Source organism: Fringilla coelebs, assembly GCF_963513975.1.
Source record: "Fringilla coelebs genome assembly, chromosome: 2".
Classification (NCBI taxonomy): domain Eukaryota; kingdom Metazoa; phylum Chordata; class Aves; order Passeriformes; family Fringillidae; genus Fringilla; species Fringilla coelebs.
Window position 1 is genome coordinate 89,584,985 of NC_140029.1, and position 18,119 is coordinate 89,603,103.

The 18,119-nt window shown below is 57.0% G+C and overlaps 1 protein-coding gene across 1 annotated transcript; it reads right to left on the reverse strand.

Moving 5' to 3' along the window:
* Nucleotides 1–9,125: 9,125 nt before the first annotated feature.
* On the reverse strand, nt 9,126–17,723 carry ENO2 (enolase 2; the record flags this gene model as incomplete). The annotated part of the gene is made up of 12 exons (XM_084201049.1): nt 17,614–17,723; nt 14,646–14,737; nt 13,650–13,745; nt 13,298–13,356; nt 12,230–12,299; nt 11,927–12,060; nt 11,016–11,238; nt 10,371–10,568; nt 10,041–10,242; nt 9,723–9,831; nt 9,531–9,589; nt 9,126–9,195 (listed from the first exon to the last, which is right to left on the reverse strand). The coding sequence occupies exons 2-12, from the start codon at nt 14,728–14,730 to the stop codon at nt 9,126–9,128; spliced, it is 1,305 nt and encodes a 434-aa protein (XP_084057175.1). The 5' UTR covers nt 14,731–14,737; nt 17,614–17,723.
* Nucleotides 17,724–18,119: the final 396 nt, after the last annotated feature.

Below are 18,119 nucleotides of genomic sequence, written 5' to 3' on the forward strand. Positions count from 1 at the left end.
AAGTCTGGTTTCAAAGATCAGGTCATTCCTAAGAAGTTGGGGAAACACACAAATGATTGGTTGGGCCATCACTGATGACAGACACAACTTGGCCAAGAAACAGGACAAGAGAGAACGAGAATAATTCCAAATGAACAATTTGATCATTCACATTTGCAAGTGTCCCATCCATGGGTAATGACGGTGGAGCTCCAGCCCCTCGGGAATGTGTGTGCAGCACAGCTGTGATTCACAACACCCTCGGGCTTAGAAGAAAAGAGAGTCCAGCTTTCAACTCAGACAGCTGTGGGATTCTCTAGGGGGAGGTCAGGGCTGAACTCTGCAGCTTTAGGCAGCACACACCTGAAGGGTGTGTAACCATTCTCCAGCACTCAGGTGGACACAAAATGAATGGCATTTCCAACTTCTCCTTCGCTCTCCTGCTACACACCTTGGGATAATGGCCCACTACTTTCTCCTCACTTTTTTAAGGCTGGAAAGCATAGGGGCTCCTATGCAATCCACCCAGTACAACCAGAAATAATGACAACAGATTCGGGTGCCGAGCTCGGTAAGGACATGCTGCTTCTCAAGGCACAGCCCAGCAAAAAACAGACCCTGCAGACAAAAGCCCTACAAATTCTTATAGTAGCCATACTGGCAAATGAGGAATCGGCTGCGGAACTCAAGGCAACCACAGCACTGAGGCAAACGCAAGGAAAGACACTGCCCATCTGGAAAGCAACTTCGGGAACGTACAATAGCTATCGAGGCACAACTCCACGGCGAGCAAAGGCGGCGTGCAAAGTAATGCCACGGTGACCAAATGGCTGCCACTTCAACAGCACAGCGGCCACTCGGCAAAATACAGCCGGCAATTCGCTGGGCAACAGCAGCCGAGCCGGCCACAGGCCAGCACAAGCCAGCAAGACAGAACGGCCACCGGCTCAATGGCATAGCCAAAAGGGCAACGTGGGAAACCCAGATGCCACTTCTTCAGGAACCCTGAAGAACAAACGGACAACCGGCCGGACACACCGAGCGATCTCGTCCGGTTCAAGAGGAGCGCAGCCGCCACCCCGATGCCACCCAGCCGTACGGGGTCTCGCCAGCGCCCCGGTCCCCAGGCGGCACCCTGGCGTGCCAGAGGAGGGGGAAGCGGCAAGGGGTAAATCCCACCCGTGCCCGCTGCAGCCACGGCGGGGGGAGTCGACACTCTTCTCGGTTCCCCGATGGAAACGTTATTCCCAGCTCCTCCTGCCCGCTCCCCGGCCGCACCTGGGGAAGCGGGGACAATGCGAGGCCCCCACCCGAAGGCAGGCGGGGCGGGAGTCGGTCCCCTCCAGCGCTGTGCCGCCCTCCTCCCCGCACGGCGCCGGGCCGCAAACTCGCAACTCCCGCCCGCCCGCGCCCCCCGGGCCCCGCGCGCCCCTGCCCCCGCCGAACTTCCCGCCGCAGGGAAGGGGGGGCTCCGCGGGCGCTGACGTCACGCCGGGCGCGCGGCGGGGGGTGTCCCCGCCCCGGGACCCCCGCGGCGGGCGCGGAGCCCCGCGCGACCCCCGCCCCCCGCTCCGGAGGGAAGGCGCTGCGCCGCCGTCCAGCGCAGCCCAGCCCGGGCGGGCGGCGAGCCCCGGGCGGGCAGCGCCCCCCGGCGATGCCGGAGAGCCCCCAGCCGCGTTCGGGACCCCCGCCCCGCCGAGCCCCCGTGCCCCGCGGCGCTGTCCCGGCTCCTTCCCGGCCCCTCACCGCATCCACGCCGGGGCAGGGATCGCCGGGGACCCTTCCCCAGCGCCGCGGGGGTTAATCGCACTCTCACCCCTCCTGCCCCCCCCAACTTTGGTGCTTCCCCCCCCGCGCCGCCTCGCTCCCCATCCCGACAGACGGACCGGAGGGCTAAAATCCAGCCGCGAAAGAATGCAGAGAGTGGGCGACAATGACAAGCGGGGCGGGAGCGGCTGGGAGCGGGCGAGGGACTCACCGGCGGCTCCTGAGGGGAGGTCGAATGAAGGGAGGAATGGAGGCGGCGAGGAGCGGGGGGCAGGGATTTAAACGCTGCCCCCCCTTCTTTTTTTTTTTTTTTTTTTTTTTTCCCCTTTCCTCCCTCCTCCTTTTCCGCGCTCCCTCGTTTCCTCTCGCGGCTCCGGAATAACCGGTCGGTGGCAGGGACAGCGGCTCCGGGAGGGGGGGGTGCGGCGGGGAGCGGGGCCCCCCCGCCCCGCGGCTGTGTCGCCCCCTCTCCCGCCGCGCTCAGGCGCCTCCGCCTGCGCCCCGCCGCCCTCCCATCGCTCCCACCGCTGCCCGCCTTAGCCACCTCCCATTTCCGAAGGGCCCAGAACGAGCCCCCTCCCCCGCCCCTCTGCTCCGCGCTCGCCGCCGCCCCTCCCCGCGAAACACCCCACACGCCCCACACCCTCCAACCCACCCGTGGGCAGCGCGGGACGGGGGAGGAGGAGGAGCGGGCGCGGGGCGAGCAACCGGCCCGGCCCCCGCCCCGGCCGCGGCCGCGCCCCGCACCGCTGGGCCCCCGGCGCCGGCACAAAGGCCGGGCAAAGTGGGGGAGAGAGAGCCCGGAGGGGCGTTTTTGGCAGGACGGGCCCGGGGCGACGGAGGGCTGCGGGGGGGTGGCGGCCGGCCCGGGCTGCGGCGGGGCCTCCCGGGGGGCGGGGGCGGCGGCCGCCCGACGGGCGCTCATCGGCGTGCGGCCGCGCGCGCATCCATCCCCCCCGATCCCGCTTCCCATCCCCCGCCCGGTTGCCAGGCAACGGCACAAAGGGAGCGCGAGCCTCGTGCGGGGGCCGCTCCGCACTGCCCGCACCGGGCTGCGGCCCCCCGGCACACGCACACACACGCGGCGGCGGCGGCGGCGTGCGGGGCCCCCCCGGCTCACTCGCGCACGGCGCGGCCGCGGCAGCGGCGGGATGCGGGATCCGGCTGGCGCGGGCCTCGCCCGAGCGGCGCCACATCGCCCCCCCCGCCGCCTCCCGCGGCCGCGCGGTGCGGGGGAGCGGCGGGGCTCAGCCGTAGAAACGTGAAACATTCCCCCACGGCTGCTCAGAAACGCGGCTGCCTCCCCTCGCCGGCCAAGTTCATGGCGTCGATGGCCATTTTGGAAAAGCTGCTGTTGAAGGAAGGGCTTTGGGAAGGAAGGGGGGAGCCCGCCGGCTCTGTCACCCGGCCAGCCCGCCAAGGGGCTAATCCAGCTCCAGCCGCTGCCTGCTGCGGGAGCACGGCCAGCGGAGCGCGGGCTGGGGGCCGAGGAGGTGCCACAAGTGCTGCCCTTCCTGCCTCCTTTAGCTGCAGAAGGCACGGCAATCGTGGGGGCGAATCTGGAGCTGTGTCTCACAGACATGAACACGGCTGTATGTTTAAATAAGGGAGCCTTAGTGTGCAGATGGGCAAGTTTCACTCTGCTGGCCTTCAAGCATAATCCCAAAATATTTCCTCGGCAGGACCTCTCAGTGAGCAGGCTGGATGGCGTGCTCTCCATGGGCTTTTATTCCGCAATTCTCATTGTCCGTTACATGGCTCCGAGCACTATTTACTGTACGGCGTCCAAACTCGGCACTGAATACAGATGTGGTCCTCTCCTCGTGGGGGGTTCCAGCAGTGCTATTCACCCCAAGGCTTTAAAAATCATTAAGAGCAATGTTCCTTCTAAAGCTGATGGCTCCCACACCCACTTCCCAGGGGTACATTGCCATTTCGGGGCCTCGCTATTTATCCTGGACACAGAATTGCTCTTGGTGCCTCTCATTCCCAAGCCAGCCCCACTGGCATGCAGCACCCTGTTGCACAACATCAGCATGCTTCATGTCTCTAGCTCTCATTCATTCTCACAGCCACCCTTCTCCCCAGCCTGCCTCTTTGTCCTGCCCCTCACAGGGAGCCTCTGCCCTGCCAGCCGTAATCCTGAAGTGCTGTGGTTCCCTAGGACTCTCTGGTTCCCATACCTGCCATGGGGGATTGAAAAGTCTATGGCTAATGTTTGCAAAAATGCTCACTGGGTTTTGTGTGGTCAGTCCAAAACATTTCACCATCCTGTTTTGGAGAAGTGCTGTGTGGAAGAGAACACCCTGTGGATCCCAAGCCCAGGGGTAAGCATTACCTGCTCCACAAACTGCCTCACGAAGCTGAGCCCCAGACAAGAAGACAGAACATTATTATTGCTGTTGAGGTGGTGGCGTTTGCAGTTGTCACGGCTGCTTCAAACTGTCGCCTTTAGGAGCTGACAGCCTTGCGTCCCGAGTCACAGTGTGTGTGACCCTTAGAGGCCAGAGTGATGATTCATAAAGGAGGAAGATCTTGTCAAGATCCTTGTTCTCTGGATGCTAAACAAAATACCCAGATCCCCAAGGTTTGTGGTTTGAGGAAAAGCCTCTGTGGCAGCTACAGAGGTTGGTATTGCTGAGATCTGGATGAGCAACATGTGACACCAAGTTTATATAACCACAGTGTCAAGCCCCAAGTAGTTTTCATGTCATCATCTTCCATAACCAGGTCAGTTGCTTCAGTTCAAAAGCTTGACTTAAATATTAAATTTATTATCAAGATTTTTAGTGTCATTTGTTATTTCAATAAGTGAAGAGGCAGAGACTCCAATACCTTATGAAAATCTTACTAGGCTTGGGTTTATTCCAAGAAGCCAGCCAAAGATGGCCTATGCTCTTACTTTATGAAGAGACATCAGAGGTGATTCAAAAGAGAAGCAGGACCAGGGCAACCATTCCTTTTCTCCACTTATAAATGCTCACAGCCAAATTGCTGCTAGGTCAAGCCACACTGCTCTGTTTCAGAGTGGTAAGCATAGGTGGAAAATCAACAAGAGAACCATGAGTGTTTGTGCGAGCTCCTGCAGCAAGACCAAGGTGGGCTGTCTGCAGAACGTGGGAAATAAAATTATCTCACCTTTGAAATCAACAGTTTGAAGGTCTTGGCAAACCAAGAGCATTATAGCTGTGTCTCTTCAGGATGGATATATGACCTGGGGAGTCTGTGAGCCAGCCGGGAGCCAAACTTCCTGCGGTGTAGCTGATCCTCCCTCGGATTAGGGAGATAGGACACACCACCTCTCCAGCCACACCATCCCACTGCTTTCCAGTTCTACCAGGGACAAACAGCTGCCTGCAAAAGGAGAGGCCCTGGCTGGGATGTAGCCTTCTTAGGGAAATACAGCACAACAGAGGTGCTGATAGTCCTGCGGGGGAGGGAATGAGATAAGGTAGGTGCTGGAGCTCGTGGCACACAAGGGGAGGCTGAAAGAGCTGTTTCTTTCAGCCTGGAGTAAAGAAAAGTTAGGAGGTAACCAATTACTCTTTGGCTTTTTCTTTTCCCCTTCGGTGTGGAGGGCTACAGAGAAGTGGGAGCCAGATTCTTCTGACAGATACACAGTGAAATGCCTATGAAATTTGCAAGAAGGGAAATTGTGACTAGATAAAGGGAAAACCTCCTCCCTAAAGGTAGTTCAGCACTGACACAGGTTTCAGGAGGGGCTGGGGAATCTCCTCACCTTGAGATGGTTAGAAACTGCCTGGCCAAGGCCCCAAGCAGCTTCATATAGGTCAGGAGCTAGCCCTGCTGTTAGCAGGGGTTTGAAGTCTAGACCTCCAAACATCTCATCTGTATCTTCCTGTGAAACTCTTACTGTAAAAACACATGGAGCCCCACTTCCCTTTTGACACAGCATATAGTACTCTCCTTGACGGAAGGAATAAGGAAGCAAGTTATAGCTGCTTCCACACCCAGATACACAATGCTCTAATACGCTGATTTTTGCCTAGAGAGAGAGCTTCATAATGTCCTCCTGCCAACCTGTCCAAGCTGTCTGTATTTAGTCTTCCAGCAGCAGAGACAAATACTCTTCTTTCGATTAAGCTGCAGAGCACCTCATGGGAATTACCCAGCACCCAAATTTTTTGTCTTCTTGTCAGATGTTCATCCAAACAGTGTCCCTGACAGCCTCCTGTATGAAAGATATTGGTTTCTCAAGGTTGGACAACATCCCACTGTTCTTCGTCATTAAGGCTTTTCTCTGCACTCTGCAACAAGCCTAATTCAGCGACACCTCCCCTTCCAGCTCATTTATGGGTGCACGCACGTATTTAGGAAAAAAAAAGAAAAATTCTGCAGGCTTTGGGGAGGGGGGGGCAGGGGGGAAGAGGCAGCAGCTAATGTTAAATTATCCCTTTAACAGCTATACATTGCTCTGCAAATGTAATTTAAACAGAGTATGATTTGAGAGGTAAAAGAAAGCAAATCCAACAAATGTTTCCATTCACAGATAGCGTCACATTGCCAGCCCATCCCCGCGCTGTTACTCGCACTCCGGCTGCATTCACATTACAGCACAGCAATCTGACGGAGACATCAGCTCATACACAGGAGTGTTCAGGTGCCGGATCAGCCGAGCGCTTGGACATTCCTGCCACAAAGAAACTGTATCCAAATCCCGGCCACTGAGCCAAAGGGAAAGCAGCATAGGCATATTCGGATGCACTGGACGAGGACGAATATTTGCAGTGACCCCAACAAAGATGCCAGCATCACGTATTCCTTCTGTACATTGTGCCAGCAGCGACGAACTCTTTTGATTTAGAAAAGGCACCAAGGTGAGGTACTGCCATGGCGGGATGTGCTCCCATCCCCTCTGGGCTTCCATGCACCTTCCCTGACACAGGGACCTGGTGACGCCTCCCTGGCAGGAACTCTTGCCTGACAAATTCTTCCCGCACTGTGGGGACATGCACACCACTTCCCTGCTGTTGCAGCCCGGCTGCATTTAAATGGGCAACGCCAGCTACCTTGGGCACTTAATTGCCTTCCTTGCACAGAAAAGGACGAATGGGAGGGGCGGGGGGGGAAGGGGTGATGCTCTTGGGAATATGAAACGTAACAAAGTTGTTTTGTTGGGTTTTTTTCCCAAAAAAACTGCCCTGATTGCTAAGCAGTAGCCATACTGTTCACAAAACCCCAGTATCTAAAACAAAGGAGCAGTGAGGTGTACAACGGGAAAAGACAGCCCACTGGCGGTACCCAAAATGCACATTCCTTCAGGAAAACGGCGCTGTCACGCACAGAACTGCTTTTGCGGGAGACAGAACCGCGGGGACGGGCGCTGGGGGGCCCACAGGACCCGCGGGGCGCCGATGCCGCCGAGGGGGACGCGGGGGCGGGGGAAGATGGAGCGGAGCCTTCTCCGGCGGCACCGGACTACAGCTCCCAGAGAGCACGGGCGAGAGAGCCGGGCTGCAGCCGGGCCGCAAGCTCTTCCCTGCCGCTGGGATGTGCGTGGTGTGCGCTGGTGATGCCCTGGAAACCAATCCTGTCTCTAGCCTCACATTCTCCCTCCCACCCTCTGCTCTGTTCTGGGCATGTGTGCCAAAGTCTTTGTCTTCCCTTCTTGGACTTTGTCCTTAATCTGTGCTGTTTAGTAAAGGATCAGCAGTGAAATGCCAGTGTTTTAAAGTTTTGTCTTTGGATTTTAAAGTCTGCGTTAGGACACAGTCAAGGGGGATTGGGACTTGCTGAGCAACCTCAGAAACAAACTCAGACAAGAGTTAAGCAAGGGTCTGGAAACTTTCTGTAGGGAGGTGGGGCAGGAGCTGAGCGTGCCCAAGAACGCAGTAGGGCTACTGACATGAATATAATGGTGGGCAAGGTGGTTTTATCATTTATTCTCCAGTTGTATTTCTCACAGTAGCAACCCCCAACCCCCCACCTTCCTCTGAGTCAGTCCAGAACAAAGCTGTTTGTTGAGCAAGCGCTGGGATTTGCTGGCACCCAGCCTGCTGGGGCACTGGCTGGAGCACGGACAGCTCTCCCCAAGTGCTGCTGAGTTGCCCCTGTGAAAAAAGATGGAGCTGAGAGAGACTACCCATCCCACCTACACCTCCAGTCACTGCTCTACAAACCCCTTTTGGGGAAGGACTACCAGCGGTTTCTCTCTCAAAGACTTGCCATTTCTGTCCACCATCTGAGTCCAGCAGACAGACGGCCAGGGGCCTACCCTGAGGCTTTGACATCAGTGGACAGCGGGTCTTCATGCAACACGGTTTGGTGAAGATGACAGGGGCAAGGCATCACACATGCCTTCCCTTTGGTTCTTCCCAGCTGGTGGCCAACAGAGCAGTCTGACTGTGGGACAAAGCTGTGAAAGCAGGTGAGAGTAGCTGGGCCTTTTCTTCCCCTTGCCAGTCCCCTCTGCCTTTTTTTTGTTACCTTTCTGTGTGAGCATCTCCTGCTCTGGTGGCAAAACGTCCCCACTTCCCCACCACTGGCAACTAGAGATAAACATCAGGCCAAGTCAGGCAACTCAGGTGTGAAACACATTTTAATAGAGTTTAGGGATCTGTAGTTTGTTGCTCAGCTGAGCAGGGGCTGTCCAGAAGGTGAAGCAGACATCATGGGCAGAGACGAGGGTGAAGGAGTGCAAGAGGGAAGGGAACAGAGAGAGAAAGGTCACAAGAAGCAGATGAGAGCGTGGGTTTGTTCACGGATGTGCTTTAATCTACTGCCCCGCAGTACCGTGTGCCGAGCCGCAGGCTGGCAGCACGCACACGCACACCCAGGCTGGGACAGCAGCGCACTTCAACACCAAGCTGCCGGCAAGCACAGCCCAACACAGCACAGCCCAACACGACACTGCCGGGGCTCAGTGCGGACACACCGAGCCTGGGGCGCGGGGACGCCGCAGGCCGGGACACGGACGCACACCTACACACATGCACAACGAGGGCGAGCGCGGGCGGCGCCCGGCCGGACGCGGCCGTGCCCGAGCGCGGCGGCCGGCGCACGGATGGTCACCGCACATGCTTCGGCACCAGGGGACACGCCGGGCACACGCTCCCGTGGTCTGGCACGCCAGCGGAGCGGCCCGGGCGTGGCCCTGCACAAACAACAGAGACACACAATGCCTGGGTCCAGGGATGCTTGTGGCCCCACAGCAAGGGACAGGGTGTAGGCCGCTCTCTCATCCTTCACCTGGGTACATCTAGCCGGGGACACCTGAACTCGAGGGGTTTCGAGGTGAGAGGAAACCAGGTGACAGAGTGGGGAGAAAGAGCAAAAAAGGGAGCAGTGGAGGGAAAGGGGGGTTCAGAGTCTGTGAGGTGGGAAAGAGCAGCAGGGTGGCTGTGCCCTGGGGACAATGTTCAAAGAACACTTGGGTTGCGAAAGTTGTGTCCGGCGAAGCGTGCTTCGTCACCAAGCTCTTCCTCAATCCTGCGGGAGAGACACAGCACACATCAGGCCCTTGCAGTGAGGGAGCATTGGAGGCACTGGGGCACTGGAGAGGCAGCTCACTAGCAGGAAGCTGACATGTGCCTGGGAGCTCAGCTCCTGCCAGCTGCTGTGACTGCAGGGCTGCGCCCTCATGCCAAGGAGGAGGAAAGGAGTCTGCCCCAGAGGCCTCCCCGGGACCCTACTGTCATCTCTGTGCCTTGTCTTTGTAACATTTCACCCACAAGCCCCATCCACCCTCGGGCTTTCAGCTTCTCCCACCCAATTGGTCACTCCCCTATTCTCTCTTCTGCATTCCCACCCCTGAAGCTCCTTACCTCATGAGCTGGTTGTATTTAGCCAGGCGTTCAGACCTGCAGGGAGCACCCGTCTTTATCTGTAAAGCATTCCCCAAAGCAAACACTGTAAGACACTGTTATGACTCGTACCAGTTTCTCAGGGCAGAGCAGGGGATTCTGACACCCCCTTTGCTTTCCTCCAGGCCTGTGCACAGCCTGGGTTTCACCTACCTGTCCGGTGCACAGTCCTACAACCAGATCAGCAATGAAGGTGTCTTCGGTCTCCCCAGACCGGTGGCTCACCATCACACCCCATCCATTCTCCTGGGCCAACTTGCAACTGCAAGGAGTGACAAATGCAGTCAGTAGCTCCTGTTCCTACAACTACCACCTGCATAGGGTAAGATTCAGGCACACTCTGCTCCCACTCTTAGCATCCTACACTTTGGTAGAGACACAAGTCTGTTCACCCAGTGCATGGTGTGACAGCTGGCTGTGGTTCATCACCAACCCATTCACAGGACAACAAGGGCAGCAGGCTGGACTCACGCTTGGATGGCCTCTGTGACAGATCCAATCTGGTTGACTTTGAGCAGGAGGCAGTTGCAGGCTTTCTCTTCAACAGCCCGCTCGATGCGCTTGGGGTTTGTCACTGTCAGGTCATCTCCCACTATCTGAATCCCCACATTGGCGGTGAACTTAGACCAGGCCTCCCAGTCATCCTGGTCGAAGGGATCCTCAATGGAGACCACTGAAAGGACAACCGGAGAGGCACGAGTCAAAGCTGCCTCCCTTCCCACCACTAAAACACAGAGGGTTTGTGCCTGGTCGGTGTGCAGCACCAGCGCTGATTCCCTGCGACCCTGCACAGCAGCTCACCTGGGTAATCCCGCACAAAGCTTTGGTAGAGGTCTCCCAGCTCATCTCCAGAAATGTAGCGGCTTGGGTCGTCTGGGGACTTGAAGTCCAGGTCATATTTGCCATCGCGGTAGAACTCGGAGGCTGCCACATCCATGCCGATGACGATCTTGTCTGTGTAGCCCGCCTTGTCAATGGCTTCCTTGAGCAGCTCCAGAGCTGAGGGGAGAAGCGCAGTCAGGAGAAGCAGCCCATGCAGAGAGCTCTGCCTTTTGGTGGGAGCCTCCCTTGGGAAGGACCCTAGAGCCACTGAGAGTCTGGTGGTGTGATGGAGAAGTAGAAGGAAGCCCAGAACACAACAGAAACATGCCAAGGAGCTATAGGGGCTGTGTCCAAAGGGACAAGGAGGAATTAAAATGTGATTCCACAGCTCAAAGTTTGTGGAAGGCCTTGTAAAAGCGTGTGCACGCATAAAAGGTTTGTATGGAGAGGCTGTGACAGACCAAGGCCACCCCAAGGAGAAAGAGCTTAGAAACATTCCCTAACACAGGAGGTCAATGTCATTTAGGCATCATCTGTTGAATCAGTCCAGGGGAATGCTGTGAGCTGGGCATAGGGACCCATGGCATTGCAGGCAGGAGTACCCCATCTCTGTAGGGCTCTCACCTTCGCTATTTTCCAGGATGTTGGGAGCAAAGCCTCCCTCATCACCCACATTGGTAGCATCTTTGCCATACTTCTCCTTGATGACGCTCTTGAGGTTGTGATAGACTTCAGCCCCGATGCGCATGGCATCGCGGAAGCTTTCGGCTCCCACCGGCAGGATCATGAACTCCTGCATGGCCAGTTTGTTGCCAGCGTGGGAACCTCCATTGATCACATTGAAAGCCTGGAAGAGTCCATAAGAGAGTCAGAGCTGAAGGAACCGGTCTTGGCACCCCTGAGAGGTGGCTCTCAGATGTGTCACCATGCCTGTACATGCCACATCCCACAGGGCAACATAAGCACATCAGCTTCAACCATCAGACCAAAGACACATAAGCCTGGAGTCTTCCCTTCAGCAGTGGCTCAAACCACATGGTTAGGGAGGATTTTCCCACCTGTTTCCCTCTCAGAGATCTCCTGAGTTCTGTGTGTTTATCTATGCTCTGTTTATCTGTACGTGTTTATCAACGATGCTGTCAGTCTCTCTGCACCTTTCTTCTTGACCCTGAGAAAATTTTAGCATCCACAACTCCCTTTGTGAAAGAGCTTCTCAAGGCAGGTTCCCCCTGGTGTGGAGACCCATACACCCCTGTTTTGAACTGTGCCCCAGAGGGTTCACATGATGCCCTCTGCTTCTTGTGCTGAGATCTTCAGTCAGCCCCCCACCACAACCTCTCCTGTATCCTCCTCAGGCTCCTGTTTTCCCATTGAAACTTGACCTTGGTTTGCTTCCCTGACAACTGCAGTGCACTCAGCTGATGCTTCAATCCCATATCCCTTCCTTATCTACCTCCCAATACCTCTGAAGTTTCTTTTGGAAACAACACTTATGGAGTTTCTGAAGGTGGATGTCAGGGACGGAGGAGTCTTACTGGCACAGGAAGGATGAGGTCGGAGTTGCCGGCCAGGTCAGCGATGTGCCGGTACAGGGGCACATCCTTCTCTGCAGCTCCCGCCTTGCACACGGCCAGCGAAACTCCCAGGATAGCGTTGGCGCCAAACTTGGCTGTGGACAAAGGAGGAGATTGATTTTTCAGGTGGCAACATCCTGCCCAGCGGGTGGGTGCCCTTGCCAGCCCAGCCTTGGGCCCATCACAGCTTGGGCAGTGCTCCCCACTCCAGCCCCGCAGCCTCCCATGCTCGTAATTTTCCAGCCAGAAAGAGGAATTAATTACATTTGTTCTCTGTGCCATCCATCTCAAGCATCAGATTGTCTATCTTCTCTTGATCCACAACAGAGAGGCCCTGCAAGAAAGAAACAGCTCCTCAGAAGGGGATGATTGGAAGAGCTGCTGGCTCTGGTGTGCGGGAGAGGAGGCGTTGATGGAGAAGCTGGGGGTAAAAGGACCTTTTCAGCTTGTGGGGGAACATATACACACAAAGCTCTGGAAACTGATGCTGTGGTATTTAGTCAGGTTAGGTGACCCGGATGGTGTTGTTGCAGTGCAGTGTGGAAGTACCCATGGTGGAGAGGGGGTCAGCAGCAGCCCAGGCAAGCCCACGCATTGCTGGGGACACAGGACGCCCCTGGGGGGTTACCCAGCCTTTTGGCAGCTTCCAGGGAGCTTTGTGGTGCTGTGGTCACACAGAAGCTAGGCAGAACAACAGAACATGCTCAACCTCAAGCAAGCGAATGTAGACTGGATGGAGCCATCCCCAGGAGTGTGGTGGAGAGCAAGATTAGACCCAACACAGGCAGCCCTCCACCACGCTGGGTATTTTTCAGGGGCTGAGAGAACTGGGCTCTCTGCCAGAGCCAGCCATGGGCTACATGGTGTGTAATATGTGGCTTTGGCTCAGCTCTCCTCAAAGCAGGCTCCAGGTCTTCAGGTGTAAACAGGCTGCAGATGTGACACCGCTGCTCTGCAAGCTGTGCCAGACCCTGCACGGTACAACCATTGCTCATCATACCAGGATGAGGCCACAGACATGTGGATGTGATTCAGTGCTTGAGGGGGAGCACAGCTGAAAGAGGGGGTGAGCTCTACAGGGAGCACCGAGGGGACTAGTTAGGCTGCACAGGTGCTGCGGTGGACCAGGAAGAGTTAAATCCTTTCCTCCCAGAGAAAAGATTGCTGTGGACACACACAGGCATGGAGGGCAGGAGGGGTGTGCCCAGGTTCACAGAGAGCATCGCTGTGTCTGTTAACCCAGTGAGATGAAGAGAGGCAGAGACAGAGATCAGGGGACAGAGACGGACCAGAGTAAGCGTTGGACAAGGGAGAACAAAGAGAAATCCTTACAGAGCCCACGAGAGCTGGGGCGACAGTGCTGTTGATATGATCCACGGCCTGCAGGACCCCTAAAGAAGGGAAGAGGCAGAGAACGAAAGAGAGAGAGAGAGAGAGAGAGAGAGTGAGGCAGAGAGAAGAGTGGAAAGAGGGAGGGAGAGGACCAATAGAGAGACTGAGAGAGGGAGACAGCAAAGGAAGATCGAGGCCTGATCTTTCACTTTACGCTAGGTCTGTGCCTCTGTGGTCCCCCTGAGGGCAGTGGGACACACCCGTGTCACACCAGTGGGTGGGCAGTACCCTCCAGCAGAGCCCCACACACAGGCAGCCCCGAGGATGAGCTGTGGAGCAGGCATCTCCCCACCTTTTCCAAGGAAGCGTGACTTGTCATTGTCTCGCAGCTCCAGCGCTTCGTAGATACCAGTGGAGGCTCCACTGGGGACGGCTGCTCGAAACATGCCTAGGAAACAGCAAAAGAGGGGTGTGACACAAGCAGAGGACGAAGAGGAAAAACCCTCATGCACCTGCTTCTGCCTGCTTTCATAGGAAAGGATGCAGCAACTGCTTGTGCAAATGGATGGCCTCACTGGCTGGCTGCTCGTGGCTGGTCTCCCTAGAGGTGGAGCACCTCAGTGGCAGAAATAAATGGCACCAGGGCTTCCAGGCTGAGGAACTTGGATGTCAAGCACCCAGAGATTCACACTGATCCCAGAACTGTGTGTAATGGGTGGAAGTTCCTCAGCCCTCCTCCTAGTTCGAGAAGCAGCCTGACTCACAGCCACCCTCAGCTTCCTCCCCCTCAGACTGAGGTTTCTGCCTCACCGAAGAAGGAAGACGATGGTTGCATGCCTGCTCTGGCATGTTCCTCACTGTTCCTCACCCCTCAGCCCAAGTGGTTTTGGGCTCCATGCAAATGCAGCTCCTCCAGCTGAGCCCCACACATGGACACAGCAGCACAGTGATCACAGGAACAAAGCTTTACCCCTGCCATGAGCATGGCCATGGATGTGCTACCAAACATCTACTAAAAGCACAGCTGCAGCAGGAGTACGATGAGAAGGTGCAGACATTTATGATAAAAAGACCTTCTGTCCTTGCTATGGGCAGGCTTGTGGCTCAAGTCACATGCAGGACAGCCAGCTGTCTTGTCATGGTTTGCCCAGCACATGTGCAGAGTTGCTGAGCACAGGCACAAGCAGAGCCATGAGCAGAGTTTTGGTCTCTGCCTCTTCCCCTGACTTATCTGCTGGCGCTCACCCGTGAGGACCCTCCATGCTCTTGGCGTGCCAGGTTGCTGCACAGCACCAGCTCTGCCGGGGTGGGCAGGGCTTACCCTCCATCTCTTATCTCACCCACATACCTTTATGCGTGTAGAGGTCCACCTCAACGGTGGGGTTCCCACGGGAGTCCAGGATCTCACGGGCATGGATCCTCTCAACTGCCATGGTGAGTCTGTGGAGAGGAGAGAACAGGATACGTTCAGCTCTGAGAGGCTCCAGGATGTGGTGCTCACCCCTTCTATGTCTAGACTGACAGAGAGAAGGGAATTCAAGGAAAAGTGACCTTAGAAATTTGGGCTAAAACTATTTTCCCCAGGAAATGTACACATTCACCCAGACTACAGGAATCTATGAACATTTTTCCAAGAACTGGCTATCTGTTTGAATTTGCCCTGTCCCTCTGCTGCAGCTGACAAGCTAGGAGCACTCTGCCTCTCCCCGCATCACAGCACAGCGCCCGACACAAGCCTGGATGGGAGGGATGGGGAGGGTGCCACGGGCAGCAGAGAGGGAGGGATCAGCTGGCACAGTGGGGAGGTGCCCCTGGCTCCAGTGTCAAGGACGGAGCAGCAGCTCCTGGCATCTCCTGTCCCCTTGCCGGGAGGCGAGGACGGCGCCTGCCAGGCCAGACAGCAAGCGGCTGCTGTGTCCCTGTGCAGCGGATGGGAGCCAGCCGAGCGTGATGGGCAGGGCAGGGGGCAGCCAGCCAGGGGGGACCCCCAGCCCCTGCCCAGCCCACGGCAGGGGAGCCGTCCCAGCCTGGCTGTCCCAGACCCCAGCCATGTTCCCCCTGCCGAGTGCCTGCTCAGTGTCAGTGTCCCCGTGAGTTGCGGAGCCAGGCTGTGCCAAGGCAGCAGGAGCATGGAGCCTGGCAGCCTGAGGAGCCATCTTGCTGAAGGCCATGGCACCTCAGACGTGGCAAAGAGGGCTCTGAAGGGAGGGGGCACCTGGCCCAGCTGCCAACCCTTCGCTCTGCTCCTGAGGTAGGGAAGCAGATGAGACTGGGCTGGATCTCTGTTGGGTGAGGGGGGCAGTGAGGAAGCTTAGCATTTTGGGGCACCTGGTTAAACCTGAAGTAGAAAACATGCTGGTGGGTAATGATGGCTGTTTGAAAGAGCTTCTCTTGCTGCAGTTTGCTCTCCAGGGGTTCCAAATCAGCTCCTCACGCCACTTTCTCTTTCCCCTGGCTGTGGGGCTGTGCTATGCTGGGGTGCTGCAATGAGGCTTGTGTCCCCCCAGGCTCCCAGCGCTGCCAAGTTTTCCTCCCCTGGCTCCCACAGATGATTCCCTCAGCTCTGAGCAGGGCTGGCAGAGGCCAGAGTAGCCACAGAGCCCCAGCCAGGACGTCCCCATGGTGTGTGTGAGCAGGGGTACAGCCAGCACAAGGCCTCAGCACCAGGGCAGGGAAAAATGAGCTTGAACCAGCACACCCCAGCACTGAGAGGAGCTGAGAAGCAGGATGGGGAAGCCGGAGCCAGCGCCCGACACCACCGCCCCGGGTGGGTGGAAATCACAAGGGTGTGAGGAAATCGTGCTGCTGCTCTGAAGTTTCAGCCAGAGCTTCTCGTGTGGGGAGTCACAGTCAGCGGCTCCTCTCTGGAACTTGCACAGGGCCCTCCACCATGTCCATCTGGGCTGGGATCCCCCATCAGCCGCTTTGGCAGTGCTCCTCACGCCATCTGGCACACGCCACAGGAACTTCCTCCAGAGTCGTGCCGGCGCAGCCAGCCGTGAGCTTCCTTTGTAGCAGTGTCCTGGCTGTGCCTCAACAGCCTCCATGGGGTACAGAGGGACAGGACCCCGCTTAAAGTCATCTTTGACAGCACACCCGTGCCAGATGCTGTAGCTCTCTGCTTATCCAGTCACGTAGCCCCTGGTCACATCCCTGTGGCCACATCCACCTGCCCCTCTTGGAGCCAGATCCAAGGAAGCCAAATGACAAGCCCAAATCCAGCCTTGCCTGCCCCACCCCATCACCTACATGATTTTCTCTCCCTTGTAGTCCTTTAAAGCCTTTTCTCCTCTTGTGTTGCTGCCCCATGTCCCCTGCATTTGCTCTCTTTTGAACAGAACCACCCTGAAATCCCTGCTATCAGCTGCACTGGCCTGAAAGGAGGTCAGAGGCGGATAAGCTGGGATAAGGGATTGGGATGGAGCCGTAGCTGGGAAGCCACTGACCACATCCAGGAAGAGAGAGGAGGTTGTGCAGCCCCCGTGAAGAGGGGCTGGGCAGCGTACGCTGAGAGGCTGGTGCTGCTGCAATGCCTTCCTGTGGAGCTGCCTCTGGCAGCAATTCCCCGTCCCTGCCGGACCAGCACGGTGGAGACCTTTCCCCCAAGGCACGGCCACCAGTCCCGAGTGCTACTGCGATTCCCCCGGGCTGGGCACTGCTCCCAGGAAGCCCGCACTGCTGCAGTGTCGTGACTGATGCAGCTATTGCTCGCCTGACTGTCACCTCCTCTCCCTGCTCTCCCCCTCCCCTGTGGTGTGGGGCTGTGCAAACAGGAAAACATCCCCTCTTCTCCCTCCCTCCCCCATCTCCCTGAGCGCCCGTGTTTATGTCAACACCTCGGGAGACTGGGGGGGCGGCTGGTCCGCTCTGGGGCTGGATCCTTTCACCAGCCGTGCCCAGACTGAGCGCTGCCTTCTCCCCACTACCACCCCTCCCCCGGGGAAAGCTCCATCCCGCAGCACCTCCCGACAGTGCCCTTGGGAGCAGCACCTATCCTCGTTGGTTCCCCCCCCCCCCACTCCTGCAATTCCTGGGTTCACGTCTGAAATGATGATTGCCGGGAGGGGAAAGGGGGGGGCTTGGGAAGAAGGGAGTACCTGGAATTAAAATATGAAAGAAAAGTCAGAAGGATGGGGGTGAGGAGACAAGGTGGGAGGAGCAGGGGGAGGAAGTGAGAGGAGTTGAGTTGTTAATGCCGCTCACCGTGGTCCTTCTCCGCAGGGACCCCAAAGTGCCTGCGGGGTTTGGAGGGCACAAGGTGGGCAGCAGAAACATGCACGCAGTGAGGGGTGTGCTGGCCGTAGGGAGACACTTACCTTCCTAGGGCAGGGGTGGACGAAAAATTGAGAAAGTGCTGGTAGAAAGGAGAGAGGACGAAGCTGAGGAGGGATGCAGGACCTCAAGGGGAGATGATGTGTCCTCTAAGCCAACGGTGGCGGCAGCAGCAGGATGGAGACGCCCCTGATAGGGCCGGGACAACAGCATGTGACCCAGAGCTGCGATGAGTCAGGATTTAGCAAAGCTTTGCAAACAGCACGTAGGGGATGGAGAGACAGAGAGAGGCAGGCAGCAAGGGATAGACGTAGACAGATGAGGGTGAGAGAGCCAGGGAATAGGAGTGGGTGTGCAGGATAAACAATCCCAGTCACTCCAGACTCATTAATTATTTTTACTCAAATCAGAAAATCTTGCAGGGTTTTTGGGAACCAAATTGAAACACAGGACCTGTAACTCTCCCCTTTCCCCTCTCAGGCCTACTGAGAATAAAACACAGTGCAGTGACTGCAAAAACATTGCAGTGCCTCAGGGCAGCTTCCAGGAC